At 35.0% G+C, this 22,436-nt stretch overlaps 1 protein-coding gene across 1 annotated transcript in view; it reads right to left on the bottom strand.

Annotated features, from left to right (window-relative positions):
• The window catches only part of LOC127673876 (vomeronasal type-2 receptor 116-like), a 32,214-nt gene extending 10,617 nt beyond the window's left edge, over positions 1-21,597 (bottom strand). Inside the window, exons 1-5 of the mRNA XM_052169623.1 lie at positions 21,374-21,597; positions 4,733-5,027; positions 3,593-4,384; positions 2,544-2,759; positions 921-1,044 (exon numbers count right to left, since the gene is read on the bottom strand). Coding sequence (XP_052025583.1) covers positions 921-1,044; positions 2,544-2,759; positions 3,593-4,384; positions 4,733-5,027; positions 21,374-21,597 — 1,651 coding nt within the window. The remainder of the gene's footprint in view (positions 1-920; positions 1,045-2,543; positions 2,760-3,592; positions 4,385-4,732; positions 5,028-21,373) is intronic.
• Positions 21,598-22,436: the final 839 nt, after the last annotated feature.

Below are 22,436 nucleotides of genomic sequence, written 5' to 3' on the forward strand. Positions count from 1 at the left end.
CAGTTCCATTGGTTCAGATTCTGTGCATAACAATGAGGCATTAATTTTTACGATACTGAAATTGACAGTAAAACTTCATTAGCTATTACTTAATTGAACATATCTAACCTTTAAGAAAATATTGCCCCATTTTCATAATAAAATTATAATTTAAGATAATAAATTTCATTCTGAATTTTATTATTCCATGTGAAAAATATTCAGCATTTTTAAAGCAATGCATCATTGAAATTCAGCAATGGCAGTTTTAAATAACTGAAATAAAATTTGTTTTCTTATAAGAATGCCAAAATATTACTCTGTGTGTATTTATTTCTCTGCTTCTCTGTCTCTCTCATTCTCCATGTATCTAATTATCTATCTATGTATCTATTATCTATAAACATATATCATATGTGTATGCACCTGTGGATCATTTCTATAACTTTAATTTATGTGCTAGATATCTATTCCTAAAAGGAAAATTTTTTAAATGTGTGTTAAAATACATTCTATGAAATTATCAAACAACTAAAAATTTAGAAAAACATGAAAAATGACTGAGGAACAATCACTATGAAGATACAACAGATCTGAGCATTTTGAGTTTTAAAAATTATTAATATACAGTCTGAATAAAAATATTTGATAATTTGTTAATAGATGTTAAATGGCAAAGTGAAATTTACCATACAGTAAAGTACTAGGGAATACTTTTCTGTAATAATAGTTATTGGAAGTCAATCAAAGACAGAATTCATGTATGATTTCAATGGTTATTTGGGGCCCTTTTGAGGGGTAGATATGGATTGTGACATATAATTTCCTAAACAAAGATAGGAAAAGAATTTTCTGACTTCTATTTAGATCATTTACATATGCCAGTGTATTCTGGAGTCCTATGGAAAAATTGAAAACTTTTCTGTAAAGGCTGCATTTACCTGTCTCATTAGAAATCTCATTGTCTGCACAAGGAGTGCATTTGTAGCAGCAGACAGCATTGCCCTCCTGGGTTACTTTCCGGAATCCATGCCCACAACTCTCACTGCACACAGACTGGGGGATCTGAGAAGAATGAAAAGAATATTATCTAATGCTTAGTGTATTATGAAAAACCTAATAATTACAGTTTCTGAAATGTATGCAATGTATTCCCATATATTCTTATAAATACAGAGGATTATTTAGAAAGGTTATACCTTTGAGAAGGCAAATGTGTTTAATGGTTGGTCTGAGAATTATAAAGGTGTTAAAAATTTTTAAACCTTAATGAGTTAGGGACAATTTTAAAAAGTTAAGTGATTGGAGATATGATATCTGAGGCTATTGGTTATCTCCAAATCTCTCTACTTTTCGACTACTATGTTGATCACCTTTCCTTCCACCATAACTGTGAATCTTGACTGTCAATTTGACAGAATATAAAATGATCCTGGAAACAAATATAAGTGTATTTTTGGAAGAAATGGAAAGGTGAATTTAGATAATTTGAAAAGGGTCACCTAAACTTTCACTGTCACTATTCATTTACTTATTTCTAAACAAAAGTATAGGAGGTAAAACAAAACTGCTCTATTCATTGCTGTCCGCATTCAACATCGTACATTTGAAAATCATGCATTTTGAAATTTAATGTGCTGCCCCCTCAAACTCCTTGATACTGCAGTCATATATTTATTTGTTGGAGGCAGACGCCTCAGTAACTTATACATATGCATTCCATACAGTTTTCCTTTTTTAGTAGCCTGCAGAGTGAAAAACAACTGATCATGGATTGAAACATCAAAGCGTGGAAAGATATTGGACAGATGAGTATGCACAGAGATTTAAAAGATTCTAACACAGCTACTATATGGGATTTAGAATGAAAAATATCCCATGTATGTTAAAATATTTGAATAATTATTTCCCTATTGGTGGCTCTATTTGGAAAGTTATTGAAACTTTAGGAGATGCAGATTTGCTGGAGGAATTATGTTCGTGGGGTTGGGAATTGCAATCATTTTCTTAGATCCAATTTTCTCATTTTATTAACTGTTAATATGTATGGATAAAAACACTATCTTTCTGGTTCCTGTTCCTATCTTCATGACTATGCCATGCTGTTACACTTCTGTCTATTGTGGAATCTCATAGTTCTGGAACCATAAAAAACAAAATTCTCTGTTTTCCAAAAGTTGTTTTTTTATTGTGTTTGATTACACAATAAAAAATCTTTTATATTTTCCTTTATATTCATCTCAAATGAGGTATTTTCTCTAGAACATTGAATCATTAGTAATTTTGTAGAAAGAAATTTACTCTTCCCTAGATTCCCTAATTTGTGAAAAGTAGAATAATTCTAATCTTCATACAAGTGAACATTGGAGCAACATGTAACACTAAATACTTCTATTGATCTATATAAAGAAAGATGAAAAGCCAATACTAATACTAGTTTTATTGTATGTTATGTTGATAATAGAAGATTGATAGGCCTGGAGTAAGAAAACAGGCACCATTGTACTAGAAAGCACAATGCTATTGCTAACATAAACTCAAAGCATTCAGATAAGACAACCCACCTCTGAAAATTCTTCTGGCCATTGTATCATCTCTTCAGTTAAAGACAACTGTTGGCCCTGGGGAGCATTTGCAGAAAATGATCCTATTTTCACCTTTTTTCCAAGACCCTTTGGTAAATTCCAAATGTTTAGAATGTCATATTCTGCATTTAATTTCTGTCTCCCATCTAAATTCATTTTTTCTCTCACCTCAATGTCCTTCAGGAAAGAGTTTAGCTGAAAAGATTCATGAATTTATATTACACTGTGTCCAACTAACTGTCAGGGCAGAACCTCTGTTTTGGAATCTGTCTTCTTGTTCTTAATTTCTCATAGGAATGTCAACATTAATGAACCTTCCTATAATGCTAAAGTGAAAATTCAAGTTTGTGGGATGCCATTCTCCATCTGAAAGTTCACTCAGCTCTAATGGAAACCTTTAAATCAAGGTCAGATAATAAATCAATGACTTCTAACTCATGTAAATGTTAGTTATTTGAAACCTACCCAAACCCCTTTGCTTTCAGAGTATCTTCAGAGAACTCGTACTTAAAATGAGGGGTTTGATGCCTAAATAATAAATAAAGACATCATTAAAGTAAAAAAAAAGCTGTAATTATTATAGTAAAATGCCCACTTTTTATTTTATTTCTTTTGTAAGAAATTTATTGAAAAAACATTGATTTTTAACAACTATTACAAGAATATATTTACAACTATTAATGGCAGGAACTTGGTGAAGATGAAACACATTTCCTCCCAGTATCTTGCATCCCATCTCTCAACAACATACTTTGGAAACTCTCATGATCTCCAGGTAAGCTTAGAAACACAAAAATCCCTGTCATTGTGGACAACATAAACTAAATTTTACACTATCGAAGTACATGTCACTGCAAATCTCAACAACAAACACGTGAATCTCTCCTGACCTTTAGATAACTTTAGAAACACAAAATTTCTTCTAACCATGGACAACCTATACTATATTTTACAATACTAAAGTAAATGTCACAGCGAATCTCATACATCAGAGTGCTGACAATACAATATAGTAGAAGGGATAATACCTGCCAGGGGAAAAACACGATTTTTTCCCCATTTTCATATGGTTGCATCTGTACTTGTTGAAGTCTCATCTCATGGAGACTGTGAGCCACAGCATACACAGCATTATATATGCTGGTACTCTCATCACTCATGGACACATCAAGTATGTGATGAGGCAATAAATCCAAAGACGCATTGACCTGACAGTTGTTCAGAAGTTGACAACCAATGTCAGAAAATGAACACTTGAAGAACAAATGCCACAACTTAGGAAGATAAATATCTTCTGGGTATTTGTAGGGATTAACTGTTTGAATAAAATTCATAAACTCTAATCTTTCTGTATAATGATGTGTAAAAATGAGGCTTCCATGGAATGAGTCTAAGATGAAATAATCAGCATAGTCAGTAACACGAGGTTCAACGTTCATGACCCAGACTTTCCATGTCAATAACCTTTGCCCAATATTTCTCATTAGTCCTTCTAAAGAATCAGTGTCACCATAAATAATTACAACATTTGTATCATCCATATTTTTCCAGAATTTGTTAAGATGTGAAGTCCAGGTAGCAGGGATCATTTTCACAAAAGCTATGCAGATTCCTTTTCTCTCCATCTCGTTTCTGAACTCTAATAGAATTTTATTTCCTTTATGGTCATCTGGGAGAATGAGACCAACCCAAGACCACCTAAAATGAACCACCAAAGAGACAATGCCAAGTGAAAGAGATGAGGACTTGGGGACCATCTGGTAGAGAGAAGAATACTGATTTGGGTCACTCAAAATAGGATCATAAGGACCAAAGGAAAGCTGAAACAATTGAGAAAGAAGAGGAACAATATTAATATCAAACACAATTTCACTCCCTAATCAATAAATGAGAACAAGAAAAAACGATTTTTTCCCAATTTTAAAAGAAAATTTTACTTTTATCATTTTACAGAAATTCCTGGTAAGTCTGGTAGTTTCACATACCTGGTTTAATTTATTTCACAGTATATTCTCCTACAAACAAGAGACATGTGGATTGATCTCCATGTATTTGAGTTCTTGTTTTGATATTTGAATAATTAAAATAACCCTCTTTTAATTTTAAAAACATCTATAATATCAAGAAAGAACTCTCAATTCCCAGTTGCTAAACTAAAGTTTTCTCACCTGTGGAAATTTAAAGAGTTGAAATATTGTGCCAATTTGGGCAGATATAGTCCATGATGTTCCTGTGAGTGCAGCAGTAAAATACCTCTTTTCACAGTTGTAATTAGGTACAATATACTTCTTTCTATGAGCTGTGAGCCAAATAAAAGCATTCATAAGTGTGTCCTTCTCAGTGAATCTGACATTGTAGAAATCAAATCCAAGAGATATATTGGGTAAAAGGTTGGGGTTCTCATTGATCTCTTCAATGGCAAATATCAGAGCCAGAATATACTTGTAGTTTTTAAAATTATACCTGTGTAAATAACATAAAAATATACAAAAGGAATATTACCTTCATCACACATGACTGAATATTTGTACAGCAAATTTTATAGTTTATCTTCTTTCTAAGAAATATAAAATTTAATATCTTCACCATGAGTATGTGGAACTAGATTGGGTGAATGTATTAGAGTTAGGCAAGATAATTTAGCATTACCATTCTTTAATCACAGTTGCTCAAAGCATGCTTCATTCATCTTTTATAGGCAAGTCAAATAAAAACTGTCTAAAAACCAGGAATCATTTTCATTCATAATCGCATATCTGCTGGTACAAGTTCTTGGTTTGCTGCATATGTAATTACATATACAAATATATGTATATATAATTATCCATCTAACCATTTTTCAGAAACAATATCTTATTTAAGTAATATTCTAGGGTAAAATAATGTTCTTTGTGGCCTCAGTTGCTATTTCTCTGAGATTGCTTTTTGAGTATTACAGCCTGGATTTGCTAATGTACTACATACCAGTATTTGCCAGGGGACCAACCCCAGTATGGGATTCTTCTTTCTTGTCAGTTCTTCTTGAGGCAGTGAAAGAGGAAGAGCATTGGCAGAAGGTAAGACTTTGTCTTACAAAATTTGGGGGTTAAGACTTTGTCTTATGAGATATTTATGGTTACTGTACAATAAAAGTTTACTCATCTAAGTCTAAGTTACTATGCAGGTGTAGCTGACCTGCCTTCTGTGTTCCTCTGAGACCAGAAACTGCAATCTCAGGCACTTAGCACCTCATCCAAAAACAGCAGGAGATTAAGTAAAGAATTAATTGCTAGAGCCGTTTCCCTTTTGTCCAGATGCCCCTTGCTTGTCAGACTAGGATGAAGTTTGGAGCAATAAATTTCTATTGAACCAGGAGAAGAGAATAACACTCTCAGAAAGAAAAACTTTTACATAAGCTAATATGTATAATCTCACATAAGTTCATACACAGTTTCATGCATGCTCATTTACACATTTCCATTCAAATCCAGTTGGGCCCAGCTTGCATGTATTCTCACAATTACATACTTACACACATATACATGCATACATTCTCACAATGACACACTTATACACACATCCATACTTACATAAGCATAAGGAGCAAAAGACCAAGTACCAGTGCAGAAAGAACTCATTCATTCTGGATGAAAAATGAGCTCCAATCTTTATTGCATAAAGAAAAACCTTCTACCCTTTTAATGCTAAATGAATAAAACACATGTTTGTAAGAAGATAGCTTTGTTCCTTTTAATAAGACTAAGCCTGCCTTGTTATTAAGAAAGGACCTGTTCAAGTAGCTCAGGAAGATAGATATCCACCCAGCAGCCAATGCAGAGGAGGCAGTCAGCACAAGTGAGACCTGCCCTGCAATTCAGAGGATCCTGTCTGGAGGCCCCTGGGAGGAGACTTCTGTTTCTGCCTCCAGCTTGGGAACATCACCTGCCACAGCATGCCATCTCCAAGTGGCTCAGGAAGCCAGCTATATATCCAGCAGAATGGAGGAGACAGCCAGCACAGCCTCCTCCCAGAGTTGATCAGGGCCACAGAGGTACCTCCCCAAATACAAATACAAGAGAGTGGGTCTCAGCTGCCATCTTTGCTTCTATGACTGTGCAGCAGATTGGTAGGCAGGGATCACCAGAGTAGAGGATTGCTTGGGACACACCCCACCAGGACTCTACCTGCACCCAGGAACTCGGCAGCACTACAGCAATCTGTGCCAGGGGAAAGCAGGCCACCCAGAGTTGTTGAGATAGGTTTGCAGGCACAAAAGGAGGGGCAAGCACCAGCCAGTGACAACAGGACCAACTAACACCAGTGATAGCCAGATGGCAAAAGGCAAAGGTAGGAATGTTGCTAACAGAAATCAAGGCAATATGGCACCATCTGAACCCAATTCTCCCACAGCAGCAAGTCCTGGATAACCAAACACACCAGGAAAGCAAGACTTGGATTTAAAATCACAGGTCATGATGTTGATGGAGGTCTTCATGGAGGGCTTCAAGAAGGACATAAAAAACTCCCTTAAAAAAATACAGGAGAACAGAAGTAAACATGGAGAAGTCCTTGAAGAACTAAAGGAAAACACAGCAAAAAATGTGAAGGAATTGAACAAAGCCATCCAGGATCTAAAGATGGAAATACAAACAATAATAAAATCACAAAGGGAGACAACTTGGGACATAGAAAGCCTAAGAAAGAAGTCAGGAGTCATGGATCCAAGCATCAACAACAGAATACAAGAGATAGAAGAGAGAATATCAGATACAGAAGATACCATAGAAAGCGTTGATACAACAGTCAAAGAAAATGAAACATGCAAAAAGCTCCTGACCCAAAACATTCAAGAAATCCAGGACAAAATGAGAAGACCAAACCTAAGGATTATAGGTATAGAAGAGAGTGAAGATTTCCAACTTAAAGGGCCAGTAAATGTCTTCAACAAAATTATATAAGAAAACTTCCCTAACCTAAAGAAAGAGATGCCCATGAACATACAAGCCTACAGAACTCCAAATAGATTTGACCAGAAAAGAAATTCTTCCCATCACATGATTAAAACACCAAATGTACTAAACAAAGAAAGAATACTAAAAGCAGTAAGAGAAAAGGTAAAGTAACATATGAAGATAGACCTATCAGAAATGCACTGGACTTCTCACCAGAGACTATGAAAGCCAGAAGAGCCTGGGAAGATGTCATGCAGAACCTAAGGGAACACAAATACCAACACAGACTGCTATATCCAGCAAATCTCTCAGTTACCATAGATGGAGAAACCAAGATATTTCATGACAAAAACAAATTTACACAGTATCTTTCCACAAAACCAGCCCTTCAAAGGATAATGAATGGAAAACACCAACAAAAGGAGGGAAACCACCCACTAGAAAAAGCAAGAAATTAATCTTTTTTCAAAGATTAATTTCAAAACCCAAAAGAAGATAACCACACAAACATAAAAATTACATCAAAAATAGCAGGAAGCAACAATGACTATTCCTTAATATCAGTTAAAATCAATGGATTCAATTCCCCAATAAAAAGACATAGACAAACAGAGAGGATATGTAAACAAGACCCAACATTTTGCTGCATACAGGAAGTGCACGTCACTGTCAAAGACAAACACTGCCTCAAAGTAAAAGGCTGGAAAACAGACTTCCAAGCAAATGGTCCCAGGAACCAGGCTGGAGTAGCCATTCTAATATCCAATAAAATAGACTTTCAACTGAAAGTCATCAAAAAGGACAAAGAAGGACACTTTATACTCATCAAAGGAAAAATCTAACAGGCAAAACTCTCAATTCTGAATATCCATGCTCCAAATACAAGGGCACCCTCATTCATAAAAGAAACTTTACTAAACCTTAAAGCACACATCCCACCCCACAGGATAATTGTGGGTGACTTCAAAACCCCACTCTCCTCAAAGGAAAGATCAGGGAAACACAAACTAAACAGAAAAACAGTGAAATTAACAGAAGTTTTGGACCAAATGGATTTAATAGACATCTATAGAACATTTCGTCATAAATCAAAAGAATATACCTTCTTTTCAGAACCTCTTGTTATCTTCTCCAAAACTGACCATATAATTGCTCACAAAACAGACCTCAACAGATATAAGAAGATCGAACTAATTCCATGCCTCCTATCAGATCACTATGGAGTAAAGGTGGTCTTCAATAGCAACAAAAAAAACAACAGAACATACACATGGAAGCTGAAAAATGCTCTACTCAATGATAACTTGGTCAAGGTAGAAATAAGGAAAGAAATCAAAACCTTTTTAGAATTTAATGAAAATGAAGGCACAACATACCTAAATTTATGGGACACAATGAAAGCAGTGCTAAGAGGAAAACTCAACTCTGAGTGCCTCCTAAAAGAAGCTGGAGAGGGCATGCACTAACAGCTTAACAACACACCTGAAAGCTTTAGAACAGAAAGAAGCTAATACACCCAAATGGAGTAGAAGGCAGGAAATCATCAAACTCAGGGCTGTAATCACCCAAGTTGAAACAAACAGAACTATACAAAAAAATCAACAAAACCAGGAACTGGTTCTTTGAGAAAATCAACAAGATAGATAAACCTTTAGCCAAACTAATCAGAAGGCACAGAGACAGTATCCAAATTAACAAGATCAGAAATGAAAAGGGATAAATAAGGAATACTCCTCCACTGCTGGTGGGATTGCAAGATGGTGCAACCACTTTGGAAATCAGTCTGGCCATTCCTCAGAAAACTGGGCATGTCACTTCCTGAGGACCCTGTTATACCACTCCTAGGCATATATCCAGAGGATTCTTCAGCATGCAATAAGGACACATGCTCAACTATGTTCATAGCAGCCCTATTTGTAGTAGCCAGAAGCTGGAAAGAACCTAGGTGTCCTTCAACGGAGGAATGGATACAAAAAAATGTGGTATATTTACACAATGGAGTATTATTCAGCCATTAGAAACAATGAATTCATGAAATTCTTAGACAACTGAATGGAGCTGGAGAACATCATACTAAGTGAGGTAACCCAGTCTCAAAAGATCAATCATGGTATGCACTCACTGATAAGTGGATATTAGCCTAGAAACTTTGAATACCCAGGACATAATCCACAAATTAAATGATGTCCAAAAAGAATGGAGGAGTGGCCCCTGGTTCTGGAAAGACTCAGTGCAAGAGTATAGGGGAATTCCAGAACAGGGAAGTGGGAAGGGGTGGATGGAAGAACAGGGTGACAGAAGAGGGCTTATGGGACTTGTGGGGAGTGGGGACCCAGAAAAGGGGAAATCATTTGAAATGAAAATAAAAAGTATATCAATTAAAAAAATAAAATAAAATAAATTGAAAAGGGAGAAATGACAAGAGAAACTGAGGAAATTGAAAAAATTATGAGATCCTACTCCAAAAGCCTATACTGGACACAACTGGAAAATGTGGATGAAATGAACAATTTTCTAGACAGATACTAACTACCAAAGTTTAATCAGGATCAGATAGACCGTATAAATGGTCACATGACCCATAAAGAAATAGAAGTGGTCATTGACAACCTCCCAACCAAAAAAAGCACAGGACCAGATGGTTTAGATTTCTTCTAGCAAAAGGGATTAATTTATAACTATTCACTTTAGAGTAAGGCAGATTCTTTTGGGATAAGACCAAAAAGTGACAGTATACTTTGACAAAATATCACAAGAACAGTCTCTTGGAAACATAATAGTATTTGTTTCTTCTGAAACCAGTTGATCCAGGATTGCTGAATTCAAGTCACACTCAACATGACTTTTCTTTCATGTTCTTTTTGAAATGGTTCATTAATCAGCACTTCAACCATTTAACTGCTTTCCTAAACCAAATCCCAAAGTCAACATATCTCCAAACAAACACACAAACACACACACACACACACAGAGAGAGAGAGAGAGAGAGAGAGAGAGAGAGAGAGAGAGAGAGAAATGAAACATTGCTTATCGCAGCAATAACTTCATCCCTGGTAACAATTTCTGTGTTAGTTTTATGACTATGGGAACACTTATGCAGGCAAACCTTTAATTGGGGCTGGCTTATAGTTTCAGAAGTTTTGTCCATTTTGTGATGGGAAACATGTTGGTGTGAAGGCAGACATGATCTTAGAGAAGGAAGTAAAAGGTCTACATTTCATCCACAAGCAACAGAAATTAAGACCAGGGAAAGAATTTTGTTTCTTAGATGTGTAAACCACACAAAGATCTATTAACATGCTTCTTCCAGGAAAACCATACCTACTCCAACAAAGCCACACTTCCTTTTTTTAATATTTTGATTTTCTATATTCTTTGTTTACATTCCAAATGATTTCCCCTTTCCCGGATCTCCCCTCCCCATATGACCCATAAACCTTCTTCTCTCCATCCATTCTCCAATCAACTCCCTCCTTTTTCTCTGTCCTTATATTCCCTTCCCATGCTAGATCAATCCTTTCCAGGATCAGGACCCTCTCCATACTTCTTCATGGGGGTCATTTGTTATGCAATTTGTGCCTTGGGTATTCAGGAAAGCCACACTTCCTAATAGTATCTTTCACGATTGGAGAAGCATTTAAACACATGAACCTATGGTAGCCATTTCTACTTAAAATTGAACAGTATACCAGCGTGAAAACTTCTTTAAGAAGAAGAATCAGTTTTTCTTCAATAATCTGATCTATGGTAGGCAAATCATATTCGAGGATGGTACCAACTTAACAGTACTCAAGAAACACAAAGTGTGCTTGAGTGAGAAGAGTATTATAATTAAAATTGGGTGGATAGAAAGATAAAGATAGAGAAGGTATATTTAGGACTAAAATTGAATTTTGAGGAATATGAAAAATATGTTGATTTGCTTATGAATGTAAATAATAAACCATTATAATGGTTAAGATAATAATAAACCATAATAATGGTTAAGATTTTCAAGGAAACAATATGAGTTGGGTAAAGAGAACTGAAAAATAGACAAAATTCCCTTATGAATATTGATGCAAAAATACTCAATAAAATTCTTGCAAACCAAATCCAAGAACATATCAAAACAATTAATGTTGTGCTTTTCCCAGAGAACACAAGTTCTGTGGACAGAAAATATATTAGGTAACTTTCATCAATCCAAAATTCAAAATCTCAAAGTCCTAATACTAATTCTAGACTATTTGGCTACCAGAATTATTGAAACATAAAACCATAATGAATAACCTGGCAGCTATGTTACAAGATAGTTGCTTATGATACCTATTTTTGCACACCTTTAATATTTATTATATTATTTTATAAATAAATATATGAGCTTTGATTTTAATTTTACTATGTATCTGATATTTCAATAGATTTCATACCAAAAAATAATCAAAATAATTATTTTTATAATATTTTTATTTTCTATATTCTTTGTTTACATTCCAAATGATTTCCCCTTTCCCGGATCCCCCCTCCCCATATGTCCCATAAACTTTCTTCTCTCCATCCCTTCTCCAATCACCTCCCTCCTTTTTCTCTGTCCTTATATTCCCTTCCCATGCTAAATCAATCCTTTCCAGGATCAGGACCTACTCCATGCTTCTTCATGGGAGTCATTTGTTATGCAATTTGTGCCTTGGGTATTCAGGGCTTCTGGGCTAATTAATATCTACTTATCAGAGATTGCATTCCATGTGCATTCTTTTGTGATTGGGTTACCTCACTTAGGATGATATTTTCCAGATCAAAGCATTTGCCTAAAAATTTTGTAAATTCATTGTTTCTAATTGCTGAGTAGTATCCCATTGTGTAAATATACGACATTTTCTGTATCCATTCCTCCTTTGAGGGGCATCTAGGAGAAGGCTAATATCCAATATATACAAAGAACTCAAGAACTTAGATTCCAGGGAACCAAATAACCCTATTAAAAATGGGGTACAGATCTTAACAAAGAATTTTCACCTGAAGAAATTCGGATGGCCGAGAGGCACCTTAAGAAGTGCTCAACATCATTAGTCATTAGGGAAATGCAGATCAAAACAACCCTGAGATTTCACCTTACACCAGTCAGAATGGCTAAAGTCAAAAACTCAGGAGACAGCAGGTGTTGGCGAGGATGTGGAGAAAGAGGAACACTCCTCCACTGCTGGTGGGGCTGTAAGATGGTACAACCAGTTTGGAAATCAGTCTGGAGGTTCATCAGAAAACTGGGCATGAGACTTCCAGAGGACCCTGCTATACCACTCCTGGGCATATACCCAAAGGATTCCCTGGCATGCAATAAAGACACATGCTCCATTATGTTCATAGCAGCCTTATTTATACTAGCCAGAAACTATCAAAATAATTATTAAACATTATTTTAAAAAGAAAATCAGAGGGAGACATAACAAAAGAAACCGAGAAAATCTAAAAAGTCATCAGATCCTAATACAAAAACCTTTATTCAACAAAACTGGAAAATCTGGATGAAATGGACAATTTCTTAGACTGATACCAGGTACCAAAGTTAAATCAATATCAGATAAACAATCTAAATAGCCCCATAACCCATAAGGAAATAGAAGCAGTCACCAATAGTCTCCCAACCAAGAAAAGCCCAGAACCAGATGGGTTTAGTGCAGAGTTCTATCAGACTTTCAAAGAAGACCTAAAACCAATACTCTCCAAACTATTCCACAAAATAGAAACAGAAGGAACCCTATCAAATTTGTTCTATGAAGCCACAATTACTCTGATACCTAAACCACACAAAGAACCTACAAAGAAGGAGAACCAATTCAGACCAATTTCCCTTATGAATATTGATGCAAAAATACTCAATAAAATTCTTGCAAACCAAATCCAAGAACATATCAAAACAATCATCCATCATGATCAATTAGGCTTCATCCCAGGGATGCAGGGATGGTTCAATATAAGGAAAGCCATCAGTGTAATACACTACATAAACAAACTCAAAGAAAAAAGCTACATGATTATCTCATTAGATACTGAAAAAGCATTTGACAAAATCCAACACCCCTTCATGGTAAAAGTCTTAGAAAAATCAGGAATTCAAATCATGCCATGTTTTCCTAAACATAGCAAAAGCAATATACAGAAAACCCTTAGCCAACATCAAAATAAATGGAGAGAAACTTACAGCAATCATACTGAAATCAGGGACGGACTAGACAAGGCTGTGTACTCTCTCCATATCTATTCAATATAGTACTCATTCTAGCCAGAGCAATTAGACAACAAAAAGAGGTCAAAGGGATACAAATTGGAAAGGAAGAAGTCAAAATATCATTATTTTCAAATGATATGATAGTACACTTAAGTGCCCCCCCCCAAAAAATTGCATCAGAGAACTCCTAAACCTGATAAACAACTTCAATGAAGAGGTTGGATATAAAATTAACTCAAACAATTCAGTGGCCTTCCTCTACCTAAAGGATAAACAGACTGAGAAAGAAATTAGAGAGACAACTCCCTTCATAAGAGTCACAAATAATATAAAATACCTTGATGTGACTCTAATTAAACAAGTGAAAAATCTATATTATAAGAATTTCAAGTCTCTAAAGAAAGAAATTGAAGATATCAGAAGATGGAAAGACACATGCTCATGGATTGGCAGGGTTAATATAGTAAAAATGGCCATCTTGCCTGAAGCACAGATTCAGTGAAATCCCCATCAAAATTCCAACTCAATTCTTCATAGAGCTAGAAAGAGCAATTTGCAAATTCATCTGGAATAAGAAAAAAACCAGGATAGCCAAAACTATTCTCAACAATAAAAGAACTTCTGGCTGAATCACCATCTCTGACCTCAAGCTGAACTACAGAGCAATCCTGATTTAAAAAAACTGCATGGTATTAGTACAGTGACAGGCAAGTAGATCAATGGAATAGAATTGAAGACCCAGAAATGAACTCTTATACCTATGGTCACTTGATCTTTGACAAAGGAGCTAAAAACATCCAGTGGAAAAAAGACAGCATTTTCAATAATGATGCTGGTTTAAGTGACAGTTATGATGTAAATTACAAATTGTTCCATACTTATCTCCTTGCACAAAGCTCAAGTCCAAATGGATCAAGGACCTCAACGTAAAACTAATACACTGAATAAACATACACTGAAACTAATAGAAAAGAAATCAGGGAAGACCCTCAAGCACATGGATGGGCACAGGGGAAAAGTTCCTGAACAGAACACCAATAGCTTATGCTCTAAGATCAAGAATTAACAAATGAGTCTAACTTCTTAAGTTCTTTATATATATTGGATATTAGCCCTCTATCTGATGTAGGATTGGTGAAGATCTTTTCCCAATTTGTTGGTTGCCGATTTGTCCTTTTGATGGTGTTAAGATCAAAAACTTAAGTGACAGCAGATGCCGACAAGGATGTGAAGAAAGAGGAACACTCCTCCATTGTTGGTGGGATTACAAGCTGGTAAAACCACTCTGGAAATCAGTTTGGCGATACTTCAGAAAATTGGATATAGTATTACCAGAAGACCCAGCTATACCACTCCTGGGCATGTACCCAGAATATACTCCAACATGTAATAAGGACACATGCTCTACTATGTTCATAGCTGCTTTATTTATAATACTCAGAATCTGGAAAGAACCCAGATGTCCCTCAACAGAGGAATGGATACAGAAAATGTGGTACATTTACACAATGGAGTACTACTCAGCTATTTAAAACAACGAATTCATGAAATTCCTAATCAAATGGATGGAGCTGGAAACTATCATCCTGACTAAGGTAACCCAATCACAAAAGAACACACGTGGTATGCACTCACTGATAAGTGGAGATTAGCCCAGAAGTTTAGAATACCCAAGACACAATTCACAGACCAAATGAAGCTCAAGAAGAAGGAAGACTAAAGTATGGATACTTTGGTCCTTCTCAGAAGCAGGAATAAAATACCCATGGGAGGAGATACAGAGACAAAGTGTGCAGCAGAGACTGAAGGAAAGACCATCCAGAGACTGCCTCACCTGGGGTTCCATCCCATATACAGTCACCAAACCCAGACTTGTGGATGCCAACAAGCGCTCGCTGACAGGAGCTTAATATAGCTGTCTCCTGAGAGGCTTTGCCAGTACCTGAAAATACAGAGGTGGGTGCTTTCTGCCAATCATTAGACTGAGCACAAGGTCTCTTAGGGAGGAGCTAGAGAAAGTTCCCAAGGAGCTGAAGAAGCTTCAAGTGCCATAGGAGGAACAACAATAAAAACCAACCAGTACCCCCAGAGCTCCAGGGACTAAGCTACCAACCAAAGAGTACACATGGAGGGACCCATGGCTCCACCTGCATATGTAGCAGAGGATGGCCTTATTGGACATCAAAGGGAGGAGAGACCCTTGGTCCTCAGAAGGCTTGAAGCCACAGTATAGGGGAACACCAGGACAGGGAAGCAGGAGTGGGTGAGTTGGGGGGAAGGGGGAGGAGGGATTGAATAGTGTTTTCAGAGGGGAAACCAGGAAAGGGAATAACATTTGAAATGTAAATGAAGAAAATATCCAAAAAAGAATTAAAATACAATAAAAAAGTAGAATATCAGCACATAAATTTTTTTTAATTTTAAAATAAAAATTAAAAAATAGAAATTAAAAAAAATTGTCCAATGGAAATGAATTGAAAACTTGGATGTCTAATTGTGAGAAAAAAGGATTAATGACCATTCCACATTTATAAATACTGTGTACTCAAACAAATACATATATAAATTTAAAGATACTTATGATTTTTGAAAATTCTACACATGTATAAATATACCAACATTCCCTATTTTGTACTTTATACTACAGAAAGCAGAGGAGCACAAACTCTCCAACAACAGAGCAATGATAAGAGGAAACTTTAATAAAACACATTTGGTCTGGTCTTAGCATATCAATTTTGAAAGCACACAGTATATAATAAATATATTTTGATAATGAAAACTCTTTTTACTAATTATTTCCTTCAGATTATAGTAAAATTGGATTAACTTGCCCTTTCCTTTGCTCTATTTAAAACTTTATGCACCTCCTTTTTCTTTCTTAAATTCACCAAATATTTTTTATCAATTTCACTGGAGGACTCAACCTTACACACACACAGAGAGAGAGAGAGAGACAGAGAGAGAGAGAGAGACAGAGAGAGACAAAGAGACAGAGAGACAGAGACAGAGAGAGCTATAGGTAACCAAGTAATGCAATGAAATAGTCTTCTGACAGTATAATTTTCTTCCATGAGAAAGAGGACAACAATTTGTTTTCCCATAGCAAATGTTCAACCTGAAAGTGTACTTGCAATTAAAAGTATACAGACTAAAAAGTTTTTTAAAGACTAAACAATTTGACTAGAGTTTATGTGAAAGTATCTGAAGATAAGGTGAGCTTTTAACATTAGCAACTGCCTAGATGAAAATTAGTGTAAGGATCATAAAACCCATGGGGAGGGAACTTAGACACACGTCGTTAAAGCAGTGATATGATGGAAATGTTAGAGTTAAATAAAATAGAGCAATTGTCAGCATCGTAAATAGACCCTTACATTCAGGACAACATCTAAAGTAAGACCCAGTGAAGAAAAAAGGAACATGTGTTAAGAATGATAGGCACTTCCAATAAAAGACAAAGCTATGATATGAACAAAATGACTGTAGTCTGATCATCACTACTTTCCACAGAGAGTTTCAGTTTTATATCTCAATTATTGGATAAAATTTTATTTTGATTAATATGCGTAAAGTGCCTGTAGGTTTTTGAATGTGCATAATTATTGAGGTTTCAGCTGTTTGGATATGTCAAGAAATAGGAGGTTTGATAAAATTAAATGTAATATTCTGAATGCTCAGAAAAAGATATTTTAATTAATGAGAATTGATAAAACTCCATGAAGGATGGTAATGACTACAGAATATACAGACAAATTACTTGAAAACATTAGAAATCAGAGAAATTCTTTGAATTCATTTCTGCAGCATAAGATTTTCACCAAATACTTAGAAAGTATCACTATTTACTTACTAATTCAATTGCAATAAAACAAGGTAAAATATTGCATAGTTCTATTTTGTATATATTTCAGCTTAGAACTGATTTTACAAATAATCAATCTACAAAAATCTTAATGTGAATTTTTTAGTTGGATGCACACATCTATCTCTATAAGATTAATGGTGAAATAATCCTTACAGTGGAGACAAACAAGGGCGATCAGCACTTATCTCAGGGAGATCTTCTCAAACACTCTTACGCTATAAAGGTTAGTGTGTATGAATCATATAAGAGGGTTATGCTTTTATTTCTGGCTTTGCTGGAATCACCTCTGCTGATTACGTATTCCTTACAAAACACACTATGGAAAATAGGATCTAATAAAGAAGATCTGAGTGACAATAAGAAGCACAAACTGGACCTGAATGAAAACAAGTGCCTAAAACAGGGGTGACACCAAGATGGATATTTCTAAGCAACATAAAATAAATGAATGCCATAGAGGAGTTGGCTGAGCACTAAAATCTAGTTTATCTCTGTTCTTAGGCAAATGGACGGAGCTAGAGAGCATCATACTAAGTGAGGTAACCCAGACTCAAAAGGTGAATCATGGTATGCACTCACTAATAAGTGGATATTAACCTAGAAAACTGGAATACCCAAAACATAATCCACACATCAAATGAGGTACAAGAAGAAAGGAAGAGTGGCCCCTTGTTCTGGAAAGACTCAGTGAAGCAGTATTTGGCAAAACCAGAACGGGGAAGTGGGAAGGGGTGGATGGGAGGACAGGGGGAGAGAAGGGGGCTTATGGGGCTTTCGGGGAGTGGGGGGCTAGAAAAGGGGAAATCATTTGAAATGTAAATAAAAAATATATCGAATAAAAAAAAAGAAAAACCACATAACTGAAATTCACAGAAAATGGGAGATAAATTATAAGGCCAATTCAGAATCATAATGTAGTTAGGATTGGAGCCATATGCACTGCAAATATGCATAAGGTATGACATGATAGAACTAATCTAGGATGGCATTATCTATATAGGAAATGCTCTAAAAACTTGCTATGGAATATTTTATAGGTTTCCTATTCTGGTATAAAGTTAATGCACATTTGTTTAACTGTACATATTTTTGTTTTTAAATACTTCTGCACTTGAAAATAATAATAAAGACTTATTATTTTCAGAGACTGAATACTGATAATTTCTCATCAAAGAAAACCTTCATGTACTTTGAACAAGAAGTATAAAATGTGAAATATGTATAAAAACACATCACATTGTAAAATATTTTAAAGTAACCTACCACCATAAATGTTTGTGTATTACTATGGTGAATTGTTCATCATGGTACATAAACTTAGAGAAATAATATTTCTATTTAAATCTAAATTGTCAAGGAGTATATTCTTATAATACATCGGTTTTTATCAAGCAATGTACATAAGAAACAATTATATAGTTGCTGAAATCCACTTTGAGGTATAAGTTTAAACCCATACTTTACTTGATGTGAAACAAGATAATTCACCCTCCAAAACATTAAAGGAAATTCTCAATTTGATTTGGAATTTTGCTAGGTAGATCAATAAAATAATTCAACATATTGCTGGGTAGTGGTGGCACACGCCTTTAATCCCAGCACATGGGAGGCAGAGGCAGGCAGATTTCTGAGTTCGAGGCCAGCCTGGTCTACAGATTGAGTTCCAGGACAGCTAGGGCTACACAGAGAAACCCTGTCTCAGAAAACCAAAAAAAAAAAAAAAAAAAAAAAAAAAAAAAGAACTCAAAATGTCTTAGCCAGTGCAGGATTCTGCTGCTGACACCTCATAAGGCCTGAGTTTGATCTTAGCACACTCACTGTAGGATGACATAATTTGATCGCAGAATTTTCTTTCACATGAGAATGTTAGCTACCTCAAAAATATGTGCACACACAAATAATAAATGTAATAATAATTGTGAAAATACTGTACTGTGAATATGTCAATGGTAAAAAAGCACTTTTCTCTCAAAATCATTACATATTATTCATGAACACTACAAAACAAATGCTCATCCCCTATTATGATAGACTAAAGAAAATAATTATATGTAAATGCAAATGTAATAATTACAAGGAATGCATTTAAGCTCACAAAGCTAATAAGAAATATGAATTGTAGAGAACAAAAATATTCATCCATTGAAATGCAAAGAAAATTCCAAAATGATAAATAAAGTATCAAGTGAAAAAATAAATGAAAGTCTTAATCTTTGTGGAATATATGTATTTCTGTGGTCAGTGCTATATTAGAAAACTACACCAAATGAATGAGTTCTGTAAGGCAATTCTGTTAATTCCTTTTAATAAAAGCCATTGTATTTCTCTCACAAATTTTGGTTGATTTTTCTGAATTTATGACACCTTAAACATTGTGACTGGAAACAATCCTGTGAAATAGCCAGACACTAAATGCTTACATAACTGAAAAATATAGTCTTTCAGCAAAGGGCTTGATGCTTCACAATATAAAGTCAAGCACATTCCAATGGAGAGAGGTGCATGAACTGTTGATATAACGTGCAGAGGAAAAGTGGACTCATACAGAACAGTAATTATAATGTAGGAGAAAAGGCCTTAATGAACATCCAAACTTGACATACCTGTTATGCATATGAGAAAACTATGATATTATTTGAGACAAAATTTGATGTTGTAAAAAATTAGATCTACCATAAAGTAGATTATCCAAATAACAAATCTTGGATAGCCATAATTGCTACATTACAAATTTCTAAAATAAATCTGTCAAGGTAACAAAATATTCAATTTGCTTTTATATCTTGACATTTTTTCTCCCCCACTATCTTTAATTTAATGACTTAATGACTTACTAAGATTTGACAAAACATAGTACTGTCAAACACCTGTATTTCATTTGGTCATTTTGCATTTGTTGATATCCAACACATTTATTCCTATGTTCACAATGATTTACAAGTGGTATTGCTCTAGTTAGGGCCTTACTTCCTGGATCAGTACAAATAAAAGAAGGTCTTAGAAAGATAGAAATATCTAATAAGTAAAAACACTTCTCATTTCCTTCATGAAATATTTCTCTCTAATTCAGCCAGACTTATCTGACACTATCCATTAATCTGGAATATATCATACAAACTAAGAAATATCCCAAAGACAACACCCTCATAGTAACTATGTTTTGGTGAACTCATCCAAAGAGATGAGAATAAATAATGGAAACTAATGGAAGATACATGTACACACAGTAAAGGTGAAAAGAAAACTCAAATTAGCAACCAAACAGTTATATCAGAACTTGAGATAAATTAAATATCTGTAGAGAACAGAAGTATTCACAACTTCTAATTGTGACTAAGTATGGAATCAACTCCATATAATAAAATCAACCTCTTCGCTCAATTATTATCATAATGATGACAACTTTATACATTCAAGGACATCATCTAATATCACAAGCACAAATCAGGAGTTCAGAAATGCTATGAACAACAAGATCAGGGTCAGATTAAATCATACTTCCAGAAACTCATAACACTGGAAACTATTCAGACATTGTAAAATGACACAAATGGTCAAATTAGTGATTAGATTCATCAATCAAATAAAGAAACAAAAATGAAAAAAGTCAGTTACTAGTGCATTTCACATTTGAGCAAAGAAAAGAGCCAAAAAGAAAATTAAATTGAGAAAAACATTTTAGAATCTCTAATAGAAATAGAAAAATTGTCACAACAAAACCCCCAAAGATTAAATAAGTTTAATGAGTACACCCACTAAATTATGATAATTCTGAACTCAGACAATGAATTAGTGTACTTACTGTAGGTAATTGTCCATATAATAGTATGGTAGATATGAATGTGGAATTTTGTTCATGGTGTAGTAAGTATGAATAGGGAAAAATGCACCAATAACCACATCACCTTTACGGTGAAAATCTTCAGTGATTATGTAATAGCATTTACTAATATTAAAGCTTATAAAGTCACAGAAAAAAATAGGAATCTGCAAGATCAACTGGATAAAAATCCAAGAGAACAGCATTTTACTACATGGGATTGCTTGAGGCAGATCAAACAATATCCAATAGATATATATGATCAGGTCATATTTTTGTTACCATGTAAGTTTAAACTTCATTGATGAATGAGGCTGTCACACTATTAATTCCAAGGTTTTCATGTTGCTTCCTAGATGATATTTGGTATTTTGAAACTATTTTTTTCTCTCACCTCTGCAGCTGAGGTCTTGTACTCAGGTAAAAAAACAACCTGGAAAATATGTTTGTTCATATTCTTCCCTAGCCAAAGGCATTATGATTTCAGTCAGTACTACAAATAGCAAGAGATCAGGGATGAACTCCTCCTGAGATGATCTGGCTAAAGTGTGAAGCAAAAAAGCTTTCATATGAAAACAACTTTGGGTGTTTCCCACAGGTTACATCAGAAAAAAACCAACTTAGGGAAAATGAAAGGGCAGAAAACAAACTGTTGTAGGAATAAGCACTCAAAATTAATGTATTGCCTTGTGTAGGTCCCTTTGGGGTTTAGTAGTAAAGACACAGGGCAACCTGTGTAAGGAAAGGCTGCTGGCACTTTTGATGGGGCACTCTCACAGCTAACCTTCAGGACCTGAATCTCTTATGGCCTTGTTGTGCCGACTGCATGACTCTCGCTGCTCTAACTCTGGGTCCTTTTCCTGTTCTTTCATCATTCGATGTCATTTTTTTCAGCATTGCTGCATTTAATCCATCCTTTGGCTTGCCCTGCCACAGATACAGCTATTAGCACTTTATTAATCAAAGGCCATACAAAAATAATAATTTTATACAAAAATAGCCACTCCATGGGTAAAAAGGAAAAGGTTCATTCTAAACTGACAAG

This window comes from Apodemus sylvaticus, chromosome 23 (genome assembly GCF_947179515.1).
Source record: "Apodemus sylvaticus chromosome 23, mApoSyl1.1, whole genome shotgun sequence".
Classification (NCBI taxonomy): domain Eukaryota; kingdom Metazoa; phylum Chordata; class Mammalia; order Rodentia; family Muridae; genus Apodemus; species Apodemus sylvaticus.